We start from the raw sequence: 21,135 nt of genomic DNA, 5'->3' as shown, positions 1-21,135 counted from the left end.
ATGAAGGACTACGAGGAGGCCACGGCCTTCCTTGGACGGTGGGGCCGCTTCCAGCGGACCGTGTTCTTCCTGCTCTGTGCCAGCACCGTTTCCAGTGGCCTCAGTGCGTTCTCTGTCATCTTCCTGGCCGACACCCCCCGCCACCACTGCCTGGTTCCAGATGTCAACCTGACTGCAGAGTGGCGCACGGCCATCATCCCAGTAGAGGTGAGCACCTGACGCCGGTGTGTTGTTCTTTACGACAGTGGTTCTCAAACTTTTTTCATGTCAAGGACCCCCAAAATGATGTGTAGTGTGTACTGTATTTGGCCGCAGACCCCCATCTCAAAATATTTAGTTCCAGGGACCCCCAGAAGCAAAGATTTGAGTACAAAATGTTCACTTTAAAAAATATATATTCATAGATTTGCACAAATTTTCACGATTTCATTTTTTTTTTGCAGATCTACAAGCTCATAGCACGGCTATGAGCTTGCATATCTGTCATTTTTGAATAGCCAAAGTATGAAATATGGATAAAGGGGTTAAAATGATTGTAACGCTTTATTAACTAATTTTGCTGGGGACCCCCTAATATGCATTAACCACTTTAGCCCTATTTTATACCTAGGCTATTTGAAAATAGCCGATCTACAAGCTCACAACACGTCGCATCGCAACGCGTTGTGAGCTTGTAGATCTGCTATTTTCAAACATTTTAGTACTTTTACTTTTGGTACTTTAAGTATATTTTGATACCAATACTTTTGTACTTTTACTCAAGTAACATTTCGAACACATGTCTTTTACTTGTAACAGAGTATTTTTATATTATGGTATGGCTACTTCTACTTAAGTAAAATATCTGAGTACTTCTTCCACCACTGATCCCTAGTCGCCACACATACCATACAGTACATACGGCTTATTGCACTGTAATAGAGGTTATTACTGTATATTTGACCAGGTGGTGAACGGACAGGAGGAGCAGAGCCGATGCCACCGGTACAGACTGGACGAGGTCAGGAACCTGTCCGCTCTGGGCTACATCCCCGGTCGGGACGTGAACCTCACTGAGCTGAGACAGGAGAGCTGTGTGGACGGATGGAGCTACAGCCAAGACATCTACCAGTCCACCATCGTCACGGAGGTCAGTGCGTGCGTGCGTGCGTGCATGCGTGTGTCAGTGGTGGAATAAGTACTCACGTTTTTTACTTAAGTAAAAGTATCAATACTGCAATATAGAAATACTCTGTTACATGTGAAAGTCCAAAAAGTACAAAAGTATTGGTATCAAAATACAAAGTAGAAAGCACTCATTATGCAGAATGTCCCATTTCGCAAGTTTTCAAATGTATAAAATGCATTGTGAGCTTGTATCTGCTATTGTGAGCCATTGTGAGCTTGTATTCAAATGGCCGAAATGTATATAGGGCTGAAGTGGTTAATGTATGTTTTGTAATAATAATCAAAATCTACAAAGTAACTAGTAACTAAAGTTTTCAAATAATTGTAGTGGAGTAAAAGTACAATATTTGCCTCTGAGATGTAATGGAGTAAAAGTGTTGAAAATTGGAAATACTCCAGTAAACCTAGTAAACCCCAGTACCTCAACATTGTACTTAAGTAAATGTACTTAGTTACTTTCCACCACTGGCGTGCATGCATGTGTTTACACTTTCAAGTTAACACTACACAATCCATAGCTTTAGTGAATACAATTTTTATTTTAACCAAAGGTGCACCCGGAAGTGTCAATCTTCCTTTTCTGTAAATTCTCAACCTGCAGTTTGACCTGGTATGCAGCAACCAGTGGAAACAACCGTTCACCTCCTCCGTGTACTTCCTGGGAGTTCTGTGTGGATCCTTCTTCTCTGGACAGATCTCAGACAGGTATTTGAAAGCCATGGCATGATTATTTAATAATGACCCATCTCTTCAGGCTTGTGGGGAAATGGCCTGAAATTAATCAGTGCTTCACAGCCTTCCTAGAGTTGCAGTGGGGTCAAAAGTTAAATATTTGTCTTTCAAATGTAGTGGAGTTAGCCTGACACTCAGCCTGAATTTTCATTTCGTTTCACTCGCCTGAACATATTTTTTTAATGGGCGTGGCTAGCGATTCAGGGGCTGGAGCCAGGCTATAGTGGAGTGAAAGCAATCAAAAAAGTATACCAAAAAAATACTCATAGATACAGATACAGATACTCATAAAATGTACTTAAGTGCAGTACTCAAGTAAATGTACACTGTTACTGTCCTCCACTGCCCATGTGTGACATAAGGATTCATGGTTATGGTCATGGTTATATGATTTGACCTAGTCAGTTATCCTGTGTTATCATTGGTCTATCTGGTTTATAATCCACCAATAATAACTAACAGTTTGACCGTTTGTCCAGATGTGTATGGCTGGCCTATTAAATTTAAGATGACTTTTTTGTATCAGTGAACGTGTAATGTTTTAGTAGAATGACAACTTTTTTTTGTATTGTTATAACTGCTCAAAGGCCTCTTTTGATTAAATGATCCAGATGTGTTGGTTATTGTCAGTGGTGGGACAGGTAATCAAAGTAAAAGTATCAATACCGCAATGTAGAAGTACTCTGTTACAATTAAAAGTCCGGAATTAAAAATTTACTTGAGTAAAAGTACAAAAGTATTGGCATCAAAATGTAATTAAAGTACCAAAAGTAAAAGTACTAAAATGTTTGAAAATGGCAGATCTACAAGCTCACAATGCGCCAGGATGCCACCACTGCTAACTTGTAAATTGTAAAGGAAAGAGAAACAGAACACATGTTGGCTAATTTTGTCTCCTTTTGTTTTTTTAAAGGTTTGGAAGAAAGCCCATCATGTTTGCAAACATGGCCGTCCAGACACTTTTTACCTTTGTCGAAATCTTCTCTCCCTCGTGGACGGTGTTCGCTATCCTCTTCTTCATCGTTGCTTTGGGCCAGAACTCCAACCATATTTGTGCTTTTGTCATAGGTATGCAACAACTACCCACATGTTGACAGTGGTGGAAAAAAGTACTCAAATGTTTTACTTAAGTAAACGTATCAATACTGTAATGTAGAAATATACTCCCTTTTTAAGTAAAAGTCCGGAATTCCGAAATTCACTTGAGTAAAAGTACAAAAGTATTGGTATCAAAATGTACTTGAAGTACCAAAAGTAGAAAGTGCTCATCATGCAGCAATGTCCTGTTTCACAAGTTTTCAAATGTATAAAATGTATACAAATCTTTTGAAAATAGCAGATCTACAAGCTCACAATGCGTCGTATCGTGACGCATTGTGAGCTTGTAGATCAGCTATTTTCAAACGGCCAAAATGCACACAGAGCTGAAGTGGTTAATATATGTTTTGTAATAATAATCAAAATCTACAAAGTAACTAGTAACTAAAGTTTTTAAATAATTGTATTGGAGTAAAAGTATAATATTTGCCTCTGAGATGTAGTGGAGTAGAAGTGAAAGTACTGAAAATTGGAAATACGCCAGTAAAGTAAAAATACCAAAGAATTTTACTTAAGTACAGTACTTGAGTAAATGTACTTAGTTACTTTACACCACTGCGTGTTGAGCATGGATGGGAATGTGCTGGACGGTAGCTTGTAGATCTGCTATGTTCGGCCTGCGACTCTAGGAATGCAATGAAATGATACATTAGACATACTGTGCATATCGACATTATTGCAAAATAAAGTGTCTAGGACTCTAGGTTTATGGAAATCTGTGGAACGGAGGAGCTCTAGCCCATAAAGGTGTTTTATTTTTGGTGTATTTCTCTCCCTCTGCTTCCCTCCAGGTACTGAGATCTTGACAGGAAACGTGCGTGTCCTGTTTTTGTCTCTGGGAATGAATCTGTTCTTTGGTGCTGGCTACATGATGCTGCCTCTCTTTGCTTATTTCATAAGAGACTATAAGTACCTTCTGCTGGCTTTAGCTCTGCCTGGCCTGCTCTACATACCCCTCTGGTGGTGAGTTGCAGTCATTGCAGAAGAACCATCACTACTGAGCCAGTTTTTTTTTCTCCAACTCATAATATTGGGGACTTAATATCATCACTATTACCTGTGACAGCTCACTGTAGTATAGATAGTTAGTTTCTTTCATTCTTTTATGAATTCAAATTCTAATGGGTTTTTCTTTTTCTTTTATTTTACAGGAGAAAAGGAACAGGTGCTGAATCCTTAAAGGGATATTTCACTTTCAAACATGTTTGGGATCATTTTTACGTCTACTCAGGCTTTTGTGAGCACCCCAGAAGTTGCTTGATTCAGTATTTAGATATTTGATATTCATTTTAACCATGATGGAATTCATTGAAAACACCCGTCCTTGGTTCTGGTGACTGATTGTCCTTCTAATTTGTGAGGGGCCGTGTTCTTTCAATTACTTACTTTTCATTTATATTATTTTATTTCATTTTATTTATTTGTACATTTTCCAAAACAAATATTACAAAAATGTTTTAAAAAATGTAATAAAAAAAAACCACGTCCCTCTCACGCGTTAGAAGTACAATATCAGTCGCGGCAACATAGCGCAACATAGCGCGGCACCGAGTGCCACGCTATGTGCTTGCAGATCTGCTATTTTTTGTAAAATTGAGATTTTTTTGACAAATCTTTGAATATATATTGTTTTTTTAAAGCAAACATTTGTAACTCAAATCTTTGCTTCTGGGGATTCTACAAATATCTTGTAAATCTTTGTTTTTTGACAAACGTGTGTTTCTATATCAGTGGTTCTCAAACTTTTCCATGTCAAGGACCCCCAAAATTATATGCATTTGGCCGTGGACCCCCATCTCAAAATATGTTCCAGGGACCCCCACCAGAAGCAAAGATTTGAGTTAAAAATGTTGGCTTTAAAATATATATATATATTCAAAGATTTGCACACATTTTCACGATTTTTCAAAAATAGCAGATCTACAAGCTCAGCGCGCGGCACTCGGTGCTGCGCGCTGAGCTTGTAGATCTGCTATTTTTGAATAGCCAAAGTATAAAATAATGCGGTTAAAGTCTTAATGGGTTAATGACTAAATTATAACACATCATTTTCAGTATAGATTTGAAGGTTATTTTTGTTTTTTGGAGACGTCTTTTTTTCTCTTAAAATTATTACATTTTAAAAGGATGATATTTTCTGTTCGCTGTAATCACCTGTATGGGACCATGAATTGCTTTTGAGGTAAAGCCCTTCCGACTGTTTGAGCGTGAACCTCTCTCTACTGTGTTCCATAACCAAAGCATGGACCTTCTCTCTCCTACCTGCGAGGCAGGTTCATCCCAGAGTCTCCTCGGTGGTTGATCTCCCAGGGAAGGATAGAGGAGGCTGAGGCCATACTGAGAGAAGCTGCTAAGAAGAACAACGTAGAGGCTCCAAAGGTCATCCTGGAAGGTTATGATGTAAGTTCACTTTAGGTCATACTGTTTAACCTTTTCGATTACATTTATTTCTAATATTTATAATTCTTCACTTGCATATTTTTCACAATAACCATTCCACATACATGTGTTGTGTGACCACTTCCCTAAACAATATAAAATACTATTTGTAATCCAAATTTTCTGGCCCCAACACTGGGAATCACATTTATAACAGATGCTGTAATGACCTCGTAGCTACCAGAGGTGTCACCAAAAATACTTCAAAAAGCATTGAGCACAGACGTTTTGGAGTACAAGGTGTGAAGCCTAAAGGTGAATACTAAAGCCTAAAGGTGAATACAGTATAAAGGGCCCTGCTATACAGCTAACATTATGTTCAGAAATAGACAGCGACCATTATATTGACTTCAAATTTGTCTTTGATGACAGCCGTAGACACGTAACATTTTGGCATGGAGGGAGAATACACAATGAACTGATGCTTTGTGTCCTGCAGAGCAGTGGTGTAAAGTAACTAAGTACATTTACTTAAGTACTGTAAAATGTTGAGGTATATTTACTTTACTGGAGTATTTCCAAATGTCAATACTTTTATAATTTAAAATATTGTACTTTTACTCCACTACAATCATTTGAAGACTTTAGTTACTAGTTACTTTTTAGATTTAGATTGTTATTACTAAACATAACATTAACCACTTAAGCCCTATGTATATTTCGGCTATTTGAAAATAGCCAATCTAAAAGCTCACGTTGTGAGCTTGTAGATCTGCTATTTTCAAAAGATTTCTTATACATTTTGAAAACTTGAAATGGGACATTCTGCATAATGAGTAGTTTTACTTTTGGTACTTTAAGTACATTTTGATGCCAATACTTTTGTACTTTTACTCAAGTAAATTAGAATTCCGAACGAATTTACAGAACAGAGTATTTCTACATAGTAGTATTGATACTTTTACTTAAGTAAAACATTTGAGTACTTTTTCCACCACTGCTGCAGAGTGACATGGCAAAGGACAGATGCGAGCCAGTGAAGCGTCACAGCGTTCTAGACCTGCTAAGGTTCACCAGAACCAGAAACACAACACTCATACTCTTCCTAGTGTGGTGAGTATCCACACACTCACCTTATCACACATACTGTAGAAGGGTATGTATGTCTATAAGTATGTGCTTCTTTTGCATGTCTTAAGACACATAGACGTAGTGGTGTAAAGTAAGTAACTAAGTACATTTACTCAAGTACAGCACTTAAGTACAATTTTGAGGTCTACAAGCCCATCTACAAGCTCAAAACTTTTTTGAGTTTGTAGATCTGCTATTTTAGCTATTTTTGAATTGGAATCCAGAATTTTTGTTTGCTATTTTTTAATTGGAATCCTGAAAAGAATTTTTTTTATTTAATTTCAAATGCATTTAGTTATACTTATGTTAACTTAAACTTAAATACAAATACATTGGACATAAAAAAGACAATAGAATTTTAATACTAGTCATTAAGCTACTAATATAGACTGAAGTAATTAAAGCGGGTCATGTTTGCAATTGTAACAGCTGAAATCAATAATATATCAGTAATCCGATATCAACCTGCGGGCCGCATTAACCCATTAACACCTGGAACTGTCATTTTTTTATTTGAGCTAAAAAAGCATTATTTTACACTTTGGGCTATTCAAAAATAGCAGATATACAAGCTCATAGCGCGGCACCGAGTGCCGCGCTACGAGCTTGTAGATCTGCTATTTTTGAAAATTCGTGAAAATGTGTGCAAATATTTGAATATATATATTTATAAAGCGATTTTTTTTTTACTCAAATCGTTGCTTCTGGGGGTCCCTGGAACAAAATATTTTGATGGGGGTCCGCGGCCAAATACATACCATTTTGGGGGTCCTTGACATGAAAAAGTTTGAGCACCACTGATATAGAAACATACGTTTTTTAGAAAACTAGGGATTTAGGAGACATGTAGAATCGACATCAGGTCTCAATGGGTTAAGTGAAGGTGGGGGCCGCATGTTCATGCATATATCTATCTATCAATCTGCCCATCCATCTACTAGCCATCATCAATCCATCAATCATTGATCAGTACTGCTGGGACAGACAGAGACTGTTGCTGTGTGTGTGTGTGTGTCCCTCCCAGGTTCACTATAAACAGTGGCTTCTTTGGCCTGTCGCTGAACACATCCCGTCTCCACGGCGACCGCTTTGTCAACTGTTTCATCTCGGCGGCCGTGGGGGTGCCGGCGTCCGTCTCCAGCTGGCTGGCGCTGCAGTATCTTCCCAGGCGGCTGACCGTGGCACTCAGCATGGTGCTCGGAGGAGGAATGCTGTGCTGCATTCAGCTGGTGCCACAAGGTGGCTGTAGGGAGGGACTTTATCATATAGGAAACTAATGAATGTTGGAAGTTACAAGACTTGGGATGTAATCTTATCTAAAGGAGGAAGGCCAGTAACTTGGCATTAATGCCAAATAAAACCAATGCCAGTCAGGTGTGTGTGTGTGTGTGTGTGTGTGTGTGTGTGTGTGTGTGTGTGTGTGTGTGTGTGTGTGTGTGTATTCTGCTAATCACTGCAAATTTGATATACTGTACATTCAGTAATGTGAAGCACTTGCATGCACATATGTACACAAATACATACTGTACATGCATAAATATATACACACATACAACATATCTAAATAAATAGACAGATACATGCATCTATTCTACTTTATTATCTTCTATTCTTCTGTTTGCTTAGGTCTACCTGACCTGTCCATAGCACTGGAGATGCTGGGTAAATTGTGCATTTCCACCAGTTTCCAAACGATTTTCGCCTACACCGGAGAGCTGTACCCAACAGTCATCAGAAACACAGCTGTTGGCACCTGTGCCATGGTTTCCAGACTGGGCGGTATCCTTGCTCCTTATGTCATGCAACTGAGTACGTTTCTGTCCATATAGAGTAATATTTATTACTATTAGTAGTAATAACTACTATTGCATCTGAACAGATACTTCCGAAGTGAGTTACTCGCACAGAAAAGTGCACCAATTTGAGCGCCTTTATCCAAATGGCTTTACAAAGTGCGTTACATTCACCCAATCACACACCGATGGTGCAGACAACCATCAAATGACACAGGTCTAGGGCTGGGATTTTTAAGATCTACATAGATTCTTGAATAGTTTGACTTATACTTGATGGCAGCGAAGCTTATCCCATCGTTCCTGACCCATCAAATGTACTGTTGCTGCTACTACGGAAAAAGATCTCCTCCTACCCGAGCCTCCAGCTGTGTAGATTCTGCTCTATCTGGGGGGGGGGGGGGGGGGGGGTCTGAAAATGTATTGATATGAATGTGTTGGAACCCTGTGTAGTGCTGCTGCAGGGAGCATCCCCAAGAGTAGAAGCGTACCACCAAGTCAAGCTGTAATTGCTATCTCCATATGCAACAATTTAATTTGTTAATTAATTAGGCGTTTCCTGACAGAAGTATGGTACTTCAACACTTGTGAACTCCCATGCACATGCTGCATACTAAACTATTAAGTCATTAAAATGTGCTCTTCTCCATGTGCAGGTATATACTACAAGTATCTACCATATCTATTGCTGGGTTCTCTGGCTCTTCTGTCTGCCCTGGCCACTCTCTTCCTTCCAGAGACCTTTGGTCGACCTTTGCCTGAAACTATCGAGCAGATGCCTGTGAGAGAAAGGTATGCTTCCTGGGAGAATTTACCAGTCGTGATCTTGGAGATAAAGATAGGACATTTGTCCTACTTTTTTTGGCATGTTTTTAGGCCGGAAATATTTTTTCTTCCCTAAATGTTCAAAAAATAGCAAGAATAGCCAATTTTTCCTACGATGAAGTATATAGGATAGGGCTTTAGTGGTTATCTGCATTTATACACAACACTAATCCCATGCCTTTTCTTTGCCAGGATAAAGTGTGCGTGTTTCGTCATTCCAGAGGATGAGATCCCATCTGTGCCCCATCTACGACAACATTCTACAAAATGTTAATGTTTGTACATTTTTGTATATTTTCAGACATACTGTACATTTATGATTACAACGCGTGACAAAGTGACGCGTTGTAAGCTTATAGATCAGTTATTTCCGCTATTTTTACATGTATAAAATTATTAAACATTTACATTATTTTGTCATTTTTGACAAATGAAATGATGTCATATTTGAAGCCTGAAAGGCAAACAGAAGTGCCAATTTTCAATGCCAAACACACAATTAAATCGTATTTACCGTATTGTTTGAGCCCAGAGTCTATTGGTCATTCCTCGTACCAGGTTGGGCGGCCATAGTTGAATGGTTAGAGAGTCCGTCTGGGAAGCCTAGTGTTCGAAGTGTTCCTGCAAGACACTTAAAGGGATATTTCACTTTCAAAAAAACTTTTAGTCATTTTATTGTCTACTCAGGCTTTTGTGAGCCCCCCAGACTGTTTTTAAGTTGCTTGATTCAGTATTTAGATATTTGATATTCATTTTATCAGACATGCCCCCTTCCTATACAAACCCATTATAACTTCAAACTCCATTTTTAACATGTTAGATTCATCAAAAACACCCGTCCTTGGTTCTGGTGACTCACCCTGCCCTCCTAATACGCGAGGGGGCGGTGTTTTTTCGATTCCTTTTTTCATTCATTTTTAATATTTTTGGGGGAAAATGTAAAAATTGAAATACAATAAAAGATTTAAAGAAAATAATTGAAAAAAGTAATCGAAAAAACACGGCCCCCTCACGTATCAGGAGGGCAGGGTGAGTCAGCAGAACCAAGGACGGGTGTTTTTGATGAATCTAACAGGTTAAAATGGAGTTTGAAGTTATAATGGGTTTGTATAGGAAGGGGGCGTGTCTGATAAAATGATTATCAAATATCTAAATACTAAATCAAGCAACTTAAAAACGGTCTGGGGGGCTCACAAAAGCCTGAGTAGAGGATAAAGTTTTTTTGAAAGTGAAATATCCCTTTAACTTAACTTTCTTAAATGGAGAAAGGTCAAAAACAAAAAGGTATGGAATGCACTTCGACAGGTCTTCAGAGCTGGGACGAAAACATTTCAGCCTCTTTGGACATTTTTAAGAACCACTTACAAAATAAACAAGCATTTATGGAATGTCTTAGATTGTTTGTCTTTTGTGTTGTTGTTTTTTTTCAATCATTTGAATGTTTCATGCCGTGTTCTTATTTCTGTTCTTATATACGTAAAGCACAATGTGAGTTCTCTCTGTGAGAAGTGTTATGTACAAATACAATGTACATACTTAATTACTTCACCACCACACCTTCACAAGAGTTGTTGAACATGTTTCACCAGGCAGGTCATTTGTTTGTGAGGTAATCAAACGTAGCACTGCACTGGCTTTGACGACATTACATTAAAAAACATACATTAACCACTTTAGCCCTATTTTATACATAGGCTATATGAAAATAGCCGATCTACAAGCTTGTAGATCTGCTATTTTCAAACATTTTAGTACTTTTACTTTTGGTACTTTAAGTACATTTTGATACCAATACTTTTGTACTTTTACTCAAGTAAATTTTTAAAAAATGGCCCATGGGGTTACATTTTAACCCTTTACTATACATATCCTGAACCCAAACCCAAAAATGGAAAACAATTGAAAAGAGCAAAGCTTTGGAATGGGGGGAAAGATCCCATACAATTTGGACCCAAGGAATTCATTAAAGTGGATATTAAGATTTAAGCACATCTTGACTCTATTACAGGAAAAAAAAACAGCACACAAGAAATGGAGTTCTCACCAAATGCATTTTCTTAATCCTTGAAGTGTGCATTTTAAGATTCTGCCAGGTACCAGACTGAAATAATGTCCCATGGGGTACAAGAAGTAGCCTTACCAGTTTGTTTTGGGATGTCTGGAGCCTTGTTTTTAAGGCCTAAGGGCAGGTACACACTGAGATCTCAGACTATCTCAGACAATCTTTAGTTTAAGGTGTGTGTGTGTGTGTGTGTGTGTGTGTGTGTGTGTGTGTGTGTGTGTGTGTGTGTGTGTGTGTGTGTGTGTGTGTGTGTGTGTGTGTGTGTGTGTGTGTGTGTGTGTGTGTGTGTGTGTGTGTGTGTGTGTGTGTGTGTGTGTGTGTGTCGCTTAAAACTTTCCTTCCAGTTTTTGGAAAGCGTACATTTTGATACAGCATGCTATGATATTAACAAAGAAAATGTACTTTTGAATCCTTAAGCATTTTTAAAAGCACCTACTGCAACACTTTAACTGGAAACAAATTTGACTAAGCAACTTTCATTTGTAGTTGAGTAATGTTTCACCAGGTCTACAATAATGTTAATACGCGTATGTAAATACAGTATATAATCACAATATTGCTGCCAACATCATCTCTTCATTACATTACAGTCATTTTGCAGACGCTTTTATCCAAAGCGACTTACAATAAGTGCATTCAACATAGGTAGGGAACGAAACTACTAATACAGCTCAGCCATTTGTATCCATCCCCTGCCTCCCAATTAGCATGACAACTAACTAGCATCCTCCGTCACTCCTATACACAAAACATTTGACCACTCATCCCTCTTATATGGCAGCCATGCTTCTACAAATTCGGCCAAGGTACCCTGACCATGGCCTCTCTTACGTCGTCAAACACGGCATGAATAGAGCCTCAGGTAGCGAGGTAGGTAAGTATCACCATTCACCTTAAAAATCTGGCAACACCGGTCGCAACACAGCTGTCCTGTATGATGATTTAATGGGGCCGTTTAAAAAAAACGAGCAATGCTGACATTTCAAGATATGTCGTCTTGGACATGATAATTTAGAAACAGAACTAACAGGTGGAGTTGCCACTCCACCTGTTAAACCAGTGCAAAGCTCTTAATAGATGTAAATTTCCTTTTGTTACTATGACATTCTTGTCTGACCCTGGAACATTGTAAAGTGGTGGATAATAGACACTTTTGTGCGGGAAACATTTTTTTTTGTTTTTTTCAATCATTTGAATGTTTCATGCCGTGTTTTTATTTCTGTTGTACGTAAAGCACAATGAGAGTTCTCTCTGTGAGAAGTGTTATATACAAATACAATGTACATACTTAATTACTTCACCACACCACACCACACCTTCACAAGAGTTGTTGAACATGTTTCACCAGGCAGGTCATTTGTTCGTGAGGTAATCAAACGTAGCACTGCACTGGCTTTGACGACATTACATAAAAAAACATACATTAACCACTTTAGCCCTATTTTATACATAGGCTATTTGAAAATAGCCGATCTACAAGCTTGTAGATCTGCTATTTTCAAACATTTTAGTACTTTTACTTTTGGAACTTTAAGTACATTTTGATACCAATACTTTTGTACTTTTACTCAAGTAAATTTAAAAAAAAATGGCCCATGGGGTTACATTTTAACCCTTTACTATACATATCCTGAACCCAAACCCAAAAATGGAAAACAATTGAAAAGAGCAAAGCTTTGGAATGGGGGGAAAGATCCCATACAATTTGGACCCAAGGAATTCATTAAAGTGGATATTAAGATTTAAGCACATCTTGACTCTATTACAGGAAAAAAAACAGCACACAAGAAATGGAGTTCTCACCAAATGCATTTTCTTAATCCTTGAAGTGTGCATTTTAAGATTCTGCCAGGTACCAGACTGAAATAATGTCCCATGGGGTACAAGAAGTAGCTTTACCAGTTTGTTTTGGGATGTCTGGAGCCTTGTTTTTAAGGCCTAAGGGCAGGTACACACTGAGATCTCAGACTATCTCAGACAATCTTTAGTTTAAGGTGTGTGTGTGTGTGTGTGTGTGTGTGTGTGTGTGTGTGTGTGTGTGTGTGTGTGTGTGTGTGTGTGTGTGTGTGTGTGTGTGTGTGTGTGTGTGTGTGTGTGTGTGTGTGTGTGTGTGTGTGTGTGTGTCGCTTAAAACTTTCCTTCCAGTTTTTGGAAAGCGTACATTTTGATACAGCATGCTATGATATTAACAAAGAAAATGTACTTTTGAATCCTTAAGCATTTTTAAAAGCACCTACTGCAACACTTTAACTGGAAACAAATTTGACTAAGCAACTTTCATTTGTAGTTGAGTAATGTTTCACCAGGTCTACAATAATGTTAATACGCGTATGTAAATACAGTATATAATCACAATATTGCTGCCAACATCATCTCTTCACTACATTACATTACATTACAGTCATTTTGCAGACGCTTTTATCCAAAGCGACTTACAATAAGTGCATTCAACATAGGTAGGGAACGAAACTACTAATACAGCTCAGCCATTTGTATCCATCCCCTGCCTCCCAATTAGCATGACAACTAACTAGCATCCTCCGTCACTCCTATACACAAAACATTTGACCACTCATCCCTCTTATATGGCAGCCATGCTTCTACAAATTCGGCCAAGGTACCCTGACCATGGCCTCTCTTACGTCGTCAAACACGGCATGAATAGAGCCTCAGGTAGCGAGGTAGGTAAGTATCACCATTCACCTTAAAAATCTGGCAACACCGGTCGCAACACAGCTGTCCTGTATGATGATTTAATGGGGCCGTTTAAAAAAAACGAGCAATGCTGACATTTCAAGATATGTCGTCTTGGACATGATAATTTAGAAACAGAACTAACAGGTGGAGTTGCCACTCCACCTGTTAAACCAGTGCAAAGCTCTTAATAGATGTAAATTTCCTTTTGTTACTATGACATTCTTGTCTGACCCTGGAACATAGTAAAGTGGATAATAGACACTTTTGTGCGGGAAACATATTTTGGGGGACGGCTCTCAGTTTGACAACATCTCTCTGTGTTTCCCCGCCCAGCTCAACACTATATAACCAGGAGAGAGAAAACATTGTATTACTCAGGAATCAGCTTGTACCTGGTGCTGTGTGACTACAGATCAACTACAACATTCAACATTTATATTCCAACGACTGGCAAGGACCTTGGATTAATTACTTTAAAGGTAAGGACAGCTGCACCAGAAAACCAACACATACGTTTGATGGTGTTACATGTTACAATATAATTGAATGACTGTATTGTACATTATATACTATTATAAGACGATGCTGATGAAGTCTTTTAATAATGTCTTAATTAAATACCAATGCAGTCTATTGGGAAGCAAAAGTTACAATAGAATGTAATGACTGTATTGTACATTATACTATTATAAGACGATGCTGATGAAATATTTTTTTAAATGTCTTAATTAAAGGTTGGGTAAATTTTCTTTGGCTAAAAATAAGTGTTAAATATATATTGCTAAAGAGTGTTTGTTCAGTAACAGGAGTCTCCATGTCTTTCCAGCTCTTTATTAAACAGAAAAAGCATTTTCAGATCGGGATACCAATTTTATCCTATCAGGATAGAGAACTCAGTCAGGATACAGATTAAACAAGTGAAATTGAAAGTGATGACACAAAGAAATGAGCAGACACACAATTGGAACTCGATCACTATCAAAATGAAGCTGATAAATGGGTACTCTCTCCTGATTGGCTGAAATGTTGTCACCTACCTGAAAATGTACTTTCTGTTTATTGAAGAGCTGGAGAGACAGGGAGACTCCTGTTACTGGACAAACACTCGATAGCAATGAATAAGAATATTCAGAATATAGAGCTTTAACCTTTTAACATAAGGCTTTTTGTTTTAACCAAAGAATATCACTTGCCCTTTAAATGCAGTCTATTGGAAGCACTTTGTGAAGTCAAATAATATACTATATCAGGGTTTGTTCAGGTTCAGAACAGATATTTGGTGTGACAGTAAGCATGATCCATCCACATCATGACTGTCCAACAGTAAAAACTACTAGGAAAAAGAGCCTGCAGCTCGCTAAGTCTCGTGCTTGTATTTTGAAAAACTGATCTGGAGCTTTCATTGCGGAAACCTATGTAAGACAATGAGTACGTTACCTTATATTCCTTTTATTTCGTACAATTAAATGTCTACTATGCTGGAGTAAATTAAACCACGATAAGCAGGAGAGAATTAAGGCTGCGACATAAATTATTTGAAAAGGCATGCTGCATTGGCTAATCCTGGTGATTGATTTGTTGATAGGCAAATAACAGCTTGTCTTACTTCGGTGGGCAGGTATACTTTACCCCTGCACCACTTCAGCTCCAGTGTTGTAGTGCTAATTTTGGAAGTGGGGGGGCGCACCTCTGATAAAATGAGATAGATGCAGGAGAAATGCATGGAGGATTTATTTTGTATTATTTATTTTTTTATTTTTTAGAAATTACTATAATTATACTTCACTATCAACTGCAGCAACAATGGCCTATTGTCATCAGTTGTACATGTGACAGCGTGTGTATTTCTTATCTACAGTCATTCCTTACAGCACATTAATGATTGACACATTCCTCTTGATTGACAGGAAACAGGAAACACTTGTCAGTTCATGTTGCCGCTGGAGGAGTCTGGACTAATTTCTTCAACACTTTAATAAGGTGAGTACTCTGAGTGATACAAATCTTACTAATCAGTCAATATATCATGTAAATCAAGTTAAACTAGAAAAAGTGCTCCATAGAGCACAGGTCTCCGGCAGGTCAGGTAGGTTATTGTGGGCCAGCAATGTTCGGAATTTGCCAATCAGGACGGAATATGACAGATCCGTCTAGATCATACATGGGCAACTGGTGGCCCGGGGGCCACACCTACACTTAATGCGGCCGCAGGTTAATTGCGGAATACTGATTATTGATTTCAGCTGTTACAATTCCAAACATGCAAACATGACCGCTTTAATTACTTCAGTCTATATTAGTAGCTAATGACTAGTATTACAATTCTGTCTTTTTTATGTCCAATGTATTTGTATTTAAGTTCATAAAGTTAACATAAGTATAAATAAATGCATTTGTCAGGATTCCAATTCAAAAATAGCAAAACAAACTACCTGAAAAAAAAATGCAAAATACGGAGATAAGAGGTTGGTATGCAATGTGGCCCTCTGGAGTGAGTGTGGAAATATAGTGGCCCTCTCTCTCATCAAAGTTGCATCACCCCTGGTCTAGATCACATGACTATAGAGATAATGTGTACTGATTTGCGTAATGTTTTTCGACAGAATCTGTAGGAGTAATATGAAAACTATTCTTTTGCAAAAATCTGCCTCCTGGTGACTCAAATCCTTCTCTTACATCCATCCACAGCTCCCTCTCACCTGACCGCAACGATGGCCTTTTCCAATGCCACTGACGCAATTGTCCGTCAGCTCGACCCAGAGGGCAGGATCCGCCTCATCCCCGCCTACAGTCCTTACGATGCAGATAAGCTGGTTCTCATGCGCCTAGTTGTCAAGAAAAATAAGCGTTTCGTCTGGCAGAGAACCAAGTACGAGCCATCCATTTACACCCTCAGTGAGTTGCTGGATGAACCACTAAGTTCAGGTATGTCCTACATGGAGATTGTACTGTAATGTATACAGTAGATCTGTGTTACAAAAACTATCATTATTAGCTCTATATTTAAAAAAAAAAGTACACAATTTCATCATCTATCAAGCAGTGGTGTAAAGTAACTAAGTACATTTACTCAAGTACTGTGCTTAAGTACAATTTTGAGGTACTTTTACTTTACTGAAGTATTTCCAATTGTCTATACTTTTACTTCTACTCCACTACATCTCAGAGGCAAATATTGTACTTTTACTCCAATACAATTATTTGAAAACATTAGTTACTAGTTACTTTGTAGATTTTGATTATTATTACAAAACATACATTAACCACTTCAGCCCTATATACTGTACATTTGAAAATAGACGATCTACAAGCTCACAATGCGAGCTTGTAGATCTGCTATTTTCAAAATATTGTTTTTACATTTGAAAACTTGTAATGGGACATTCTGCATAATGAGTACTTTTACTTTTGGTACTTTAAGTACATTTTTACGCTTTATACTTTTTCTCAAGTACATTTAGAATTCCGGACTTTTACTTGTACAGTAACAGAGTATTTCTACTTTATTAACTTAGTTACTAGTTACTTTGCAGATATACCGTAAATCCTCTTATAGTAACCCGGGCTTGTATTTGTTTCAACTGTAGTGGGTACCGGGCTTTTATTGAAAGGAGGCATGTATAAGAGAGAGGCCTATATATCCATTTTCAAACAGATCAGAATGAAAAAAATCAACATTTTGTGTCAGTTTGAACCCAGTAAAATGTACTGGGTTCATTTATTGAAACCAAGTACTGTATGAAACTAGAATTGTCGCAATTCAGGGCAATTGCAAAGTGTGGTTGCGCCGACGCCGGTCGCGGGGTCGCTGCCGCCGGGACACGAGGAATACGCCGGGAGGAATACCGTCGTAGGCTGCGCCAATTACATTGTCACATCACTCCTGAGATCACTCGCGTTTCATTTTGAGAGGATTGATCCCCCCAAAAATCATGTTTTTGCATCAAACGGTTACGTTTTGCACAGTTGTGGCGCCCCCTATGGGTCAAAGTGGAAATACTTTTGGGGATTCGTTGAGTAAACCACCCTCGACATGTGATTCAAATTTGGGATCGATTGGACGTTTCGTTCGTGATTTTTGGCATTTTTGGTAAAACGGGCTTCTCCCACTAACTTTGGAAGCCAATTACGGACGAACGGTAAGGACTATCAAAATGCCGTTTGGATAGGTTTATCGCATGAGTCCATAGATCACGTGTACCGATTTTTGTGAGATTTGGAAAAAAAGAATTAGGAAAAGGTGCAAAAAGTGTGTTTTGAAGAAAATTCAAAATGGCGGAAAATCTATCCTGACGCAAATGGGCGTGGCCTATATGGGGAGATGCGTAGTGACCCAAGGAATCCAGTGGAAAAAAATTGATTTTACGACGTACGGTTCAAGAGTTATAGGCCAAAACGTAAAGGGGGCTGTTATAGCGCCACCATGTGGCCGATTAGTGTAATTATTTTTCAATAATTTCGGACTAAATTATGAACCTCCCCTCCAAATGTGGTAACTCTAGCTCTTACGGTTTCAGAGAAAAAAATACTTGAATTTGAGTTTTTTCACTTTTTCATTAAAGCGGATGGGGAAATGTAATGCACTAATAAATCAATATCAATTCAACTATGTCACCAATCTCTTAGCAAAATGATAGCACACGATTCCCGGTGAGGCCGGTCATTTTGACATATGGCACTAAATTGGGAAAAATAAACTGTGAGAGGAGTATCGGGACAAAGTATTGTTTATCTATAAAGATTAATAAAGTGGGAAGAGTACTATAGTCTGGTTGCCCACACTGATTATGACACTTTTTCAGTACGTTATTTATTTTTTGTGATATTACTTTTTAGATTCAGATTACTTAACATACATTATCCACTTAAACTCTATATATTTCGGCTATGTGAAAATAGACAATCTACAAGCTCACGACGTGTCGTTGTGAGCCTTTATATCTGATATTTTCAAAAAATGTGTATACATTTTGAAAACTTGAAATGGGACATTCTGCCTAATGAGTACTTCTACTTTTGGAACACAGGAGAGGTTGGAGGGAGGATGGATTCTGACGCTGTGCCGAAGGTAGAAAAGAATGAGGCTCCTCCGGAGTTTGACGACGACTACCTGAGGGAAGCGGAGAAGAACCTGACCAAAGAGGAGAGATGGAGTCGCCGACAGGAGAGCTTGGCTCTGAAAGAGAAAGGCAACGGTCGGCAAAAAGCCGCAGAGCACCGGGAGGCCGAGCGCTCCTACACGGAGGCGTTGGCCGTATGCCCGGTGTGCTTCAGCAGCGACAGGGCGGTTCTGTTCTCCAACCGGGCCGCCGCACGTGTCCACCTGGATCTGAAGGACCAGGCCATCGCCGACTGCTCCAGAGCCGTAGAGCTGAACCCGGACTACGTGCGGGCTATCCTGAGGAGGGCCGAGCTCTACGAGAAGACGGACAAGCTGGACGAGGCTCTGCGAGACTACAAGACGGTCCTGGAGAAAGAGCCGGGACAGAACGCAGCCAGGGAGGCCTGCGTGAGGCTGCCGCGGCAGATCCACGACAGGGACGTGAAGATGGGTAAGCTGAAGGACCTGGGCGACATGTTCCTACGGCCGTTTGATAGTTCCTATTTTTTGCCATACCTTTTGAACAGTTTGTCACACAGACTTGTGAGTCGCATCACTTGATTCGGTTGAGAGTCCTTATCCTTCATTGGAGTTACATACTGTAACCCCGCCATGATATGTGTTTAGTAAAATATGATCCTATTCATTCTTTTAATTAATGATAAAGTAGGGTATGTATCTAGGGCTTCTAACAGCCATAACTCCGGTTCCCAGCATCGAACACCTACAAAACTTCGTAGGTACACTTAGATGGACAATAGGGACAGGCTGAAATTGCTTAAGCCCTGCCCCATCTGTGTTCCTATTGGCTGGGCTTTAAACAGCCATAACTCCGGATCCCAGCATCAAACACTTTCAAAACATCCTAGGTACACTTAGACGGCCAATAGGGACAGGCTGAAATTGCTCAAGCCCCGCCCCCTCTGTGTTCCTATTGGCTGGGCTTTAAACAGCCATAACTCCGGTTCCCAGTATCAAAAACCTACAAAAAATCCTAGGTAAACTTAGACGGCCAATACGGACAGGCTGAAATTGCTTAAGCCCCGCCCCCTGTGTGCTCCTATTGGCTGGGCTTTAAACAGCCATTACTCCACTTCCCATTATCGAAAACCTACGAAACTTGCTAGGCACCCATAAACGGCCAATAGGGACAGGATGTAATTGCTTAAACTACGTCGCCTAACCTTTCAGCTGATTGCCATGCCGAAATTTGAACAAAATATGTGGGAGGAAGAGCTAAAAGTGTGTTTTGAAGAAAATTAAAAATGGCGGAAAATCTATCCTGATGCAAATGGGCGTGGCCTATATGGAGAGTTGCGTCACGATTTGTTGAGTAAACCACCCTTGACATGTGATTCAAATTTGGGATTGACTGGACGTTTCGTTCGTGATTTGTGGCCTTTTTTGAAAACGGGCCCCTTCCGCTAACTTTGGAAGCCATTTAAGGACGAACGGTATGGCCTATCAATCATCATCTGTTTCGGTCCAGATTATCGCATGGGTCCAGAGATTATGTGTACCGATTTTTGTATGTGGGAGGAGGAGCTAAAAGTGTGTTTTGAAGAAAATTCAAAATGGCGGAAAATCTATCCTGACGCAAATGGGCGTGGCCTATATGGGGAGTTGCGTCATGACCCAAGGAATCTAGGAAAAAAATGATTTTTATTCTACGACCTACGGTTCAAGAGTTATAGGCCAAAACGTAAAGGGGGCTGTTATAGCGCCACCATGAGGCCGATTGGTTTAAATATTTTTATAATAATTTTGGACTAAATCATGAACCACCCCTCCAAGTCTTGAAACTCTACACCTTACGGTTTCTGAGAAATAAATACTTGAATGGGAGTTTTTTCATTTTCCCATTAAAGTGGATGGGGAAATTTAATGCACTAATAAATCAATATCATTAAACTATTTAACCAATCTCTTAGCAAAATACAAGCGCACGATTCCCGGTCAAGCCGGTCATTTTGACATATGGCACGACATTGGGGGATAAAAACTGTGGGAGGAGTAGCAGCCCGAAATAAAAGGTTTTTCAGTTTATCTATAACAATAGTCTGGTTGCCCTGTTAGGGCAACCACACTAATAAACAGTGCAAGAGGCTTGTTTTCATAGGCCTGGTTGCTGATTGTCTCGCAGAATCTGG

General features: G+C 39.2%; 2 protein-coding genes across 2 annotated transcripts in view; both read left to right on the top strand.

Annotated features, from left to right (window-relative positions):
- LOC308105175 (organic cation/carnitine transporter 2-like) lies at window positions 1-9,399 on the top strand (the record flags this gene model as incomplete). The annotated part of the gene is made up of 11 exons (XM_080455810.1): window positions 1-207; window positions 947-1,129; window positions 1,769-1,872; window positions 2,813-2,967; window positions 3,789-3,960; window positions 5,271-5,397; window positions 6,383-6,489; window positions 7,532-7,746; window positions 8,134-8,316; window positions 8,957-9,092; window positions 9,318-9,399. 11 exons carry the CDS (start codon window positions 1-3, stop codon window positions 9,397-9,399), a joined length of 1,671 nt encoding a protein of 556 aa, XP_080311936.1.
- A 7,196-nt stretch (window positions 9,400-16,595) lies between these two features.
- LOC308105174 (gasdermin-E-like) overlaps window positions 16,596-21,135 on the top strand; it is a gene marked incomplete at both ends in the record, with an annotated part of 11,460 nt that continues 6,920 nt past the window's right edge. Inside the window, 2 exons of the mRNA XM_080455809.1 lie at window positions 16,596-16,809; window positions 18,912-19,436. Coding sequence (XP_080311935.1) covers window positions 16,596-16,809; window positions 18,912-19,436 — 739 coding nt within the window. The remainder of the gene's footprint in view (window positions 16,810-18,911; window positions 19,437-21,135) is intronic.

This window comes from Gymnoscopelus braueri (assembly GCF_963280865.1).
Source record: "Gymnoscopelus braueri genome assembly, chromosome: 17".
In the NCBI taxonomy this organism is placed as follows: Eukaryota; Metazoa; Chordata; class Actinopteri; order Myctophiformes; family Myctophidae; genus Gymnoscopelus; species Gymnoscopelus braueri.
This window is presented reverse-complemented; position numbering and strand designations above follow the sequence as displayed.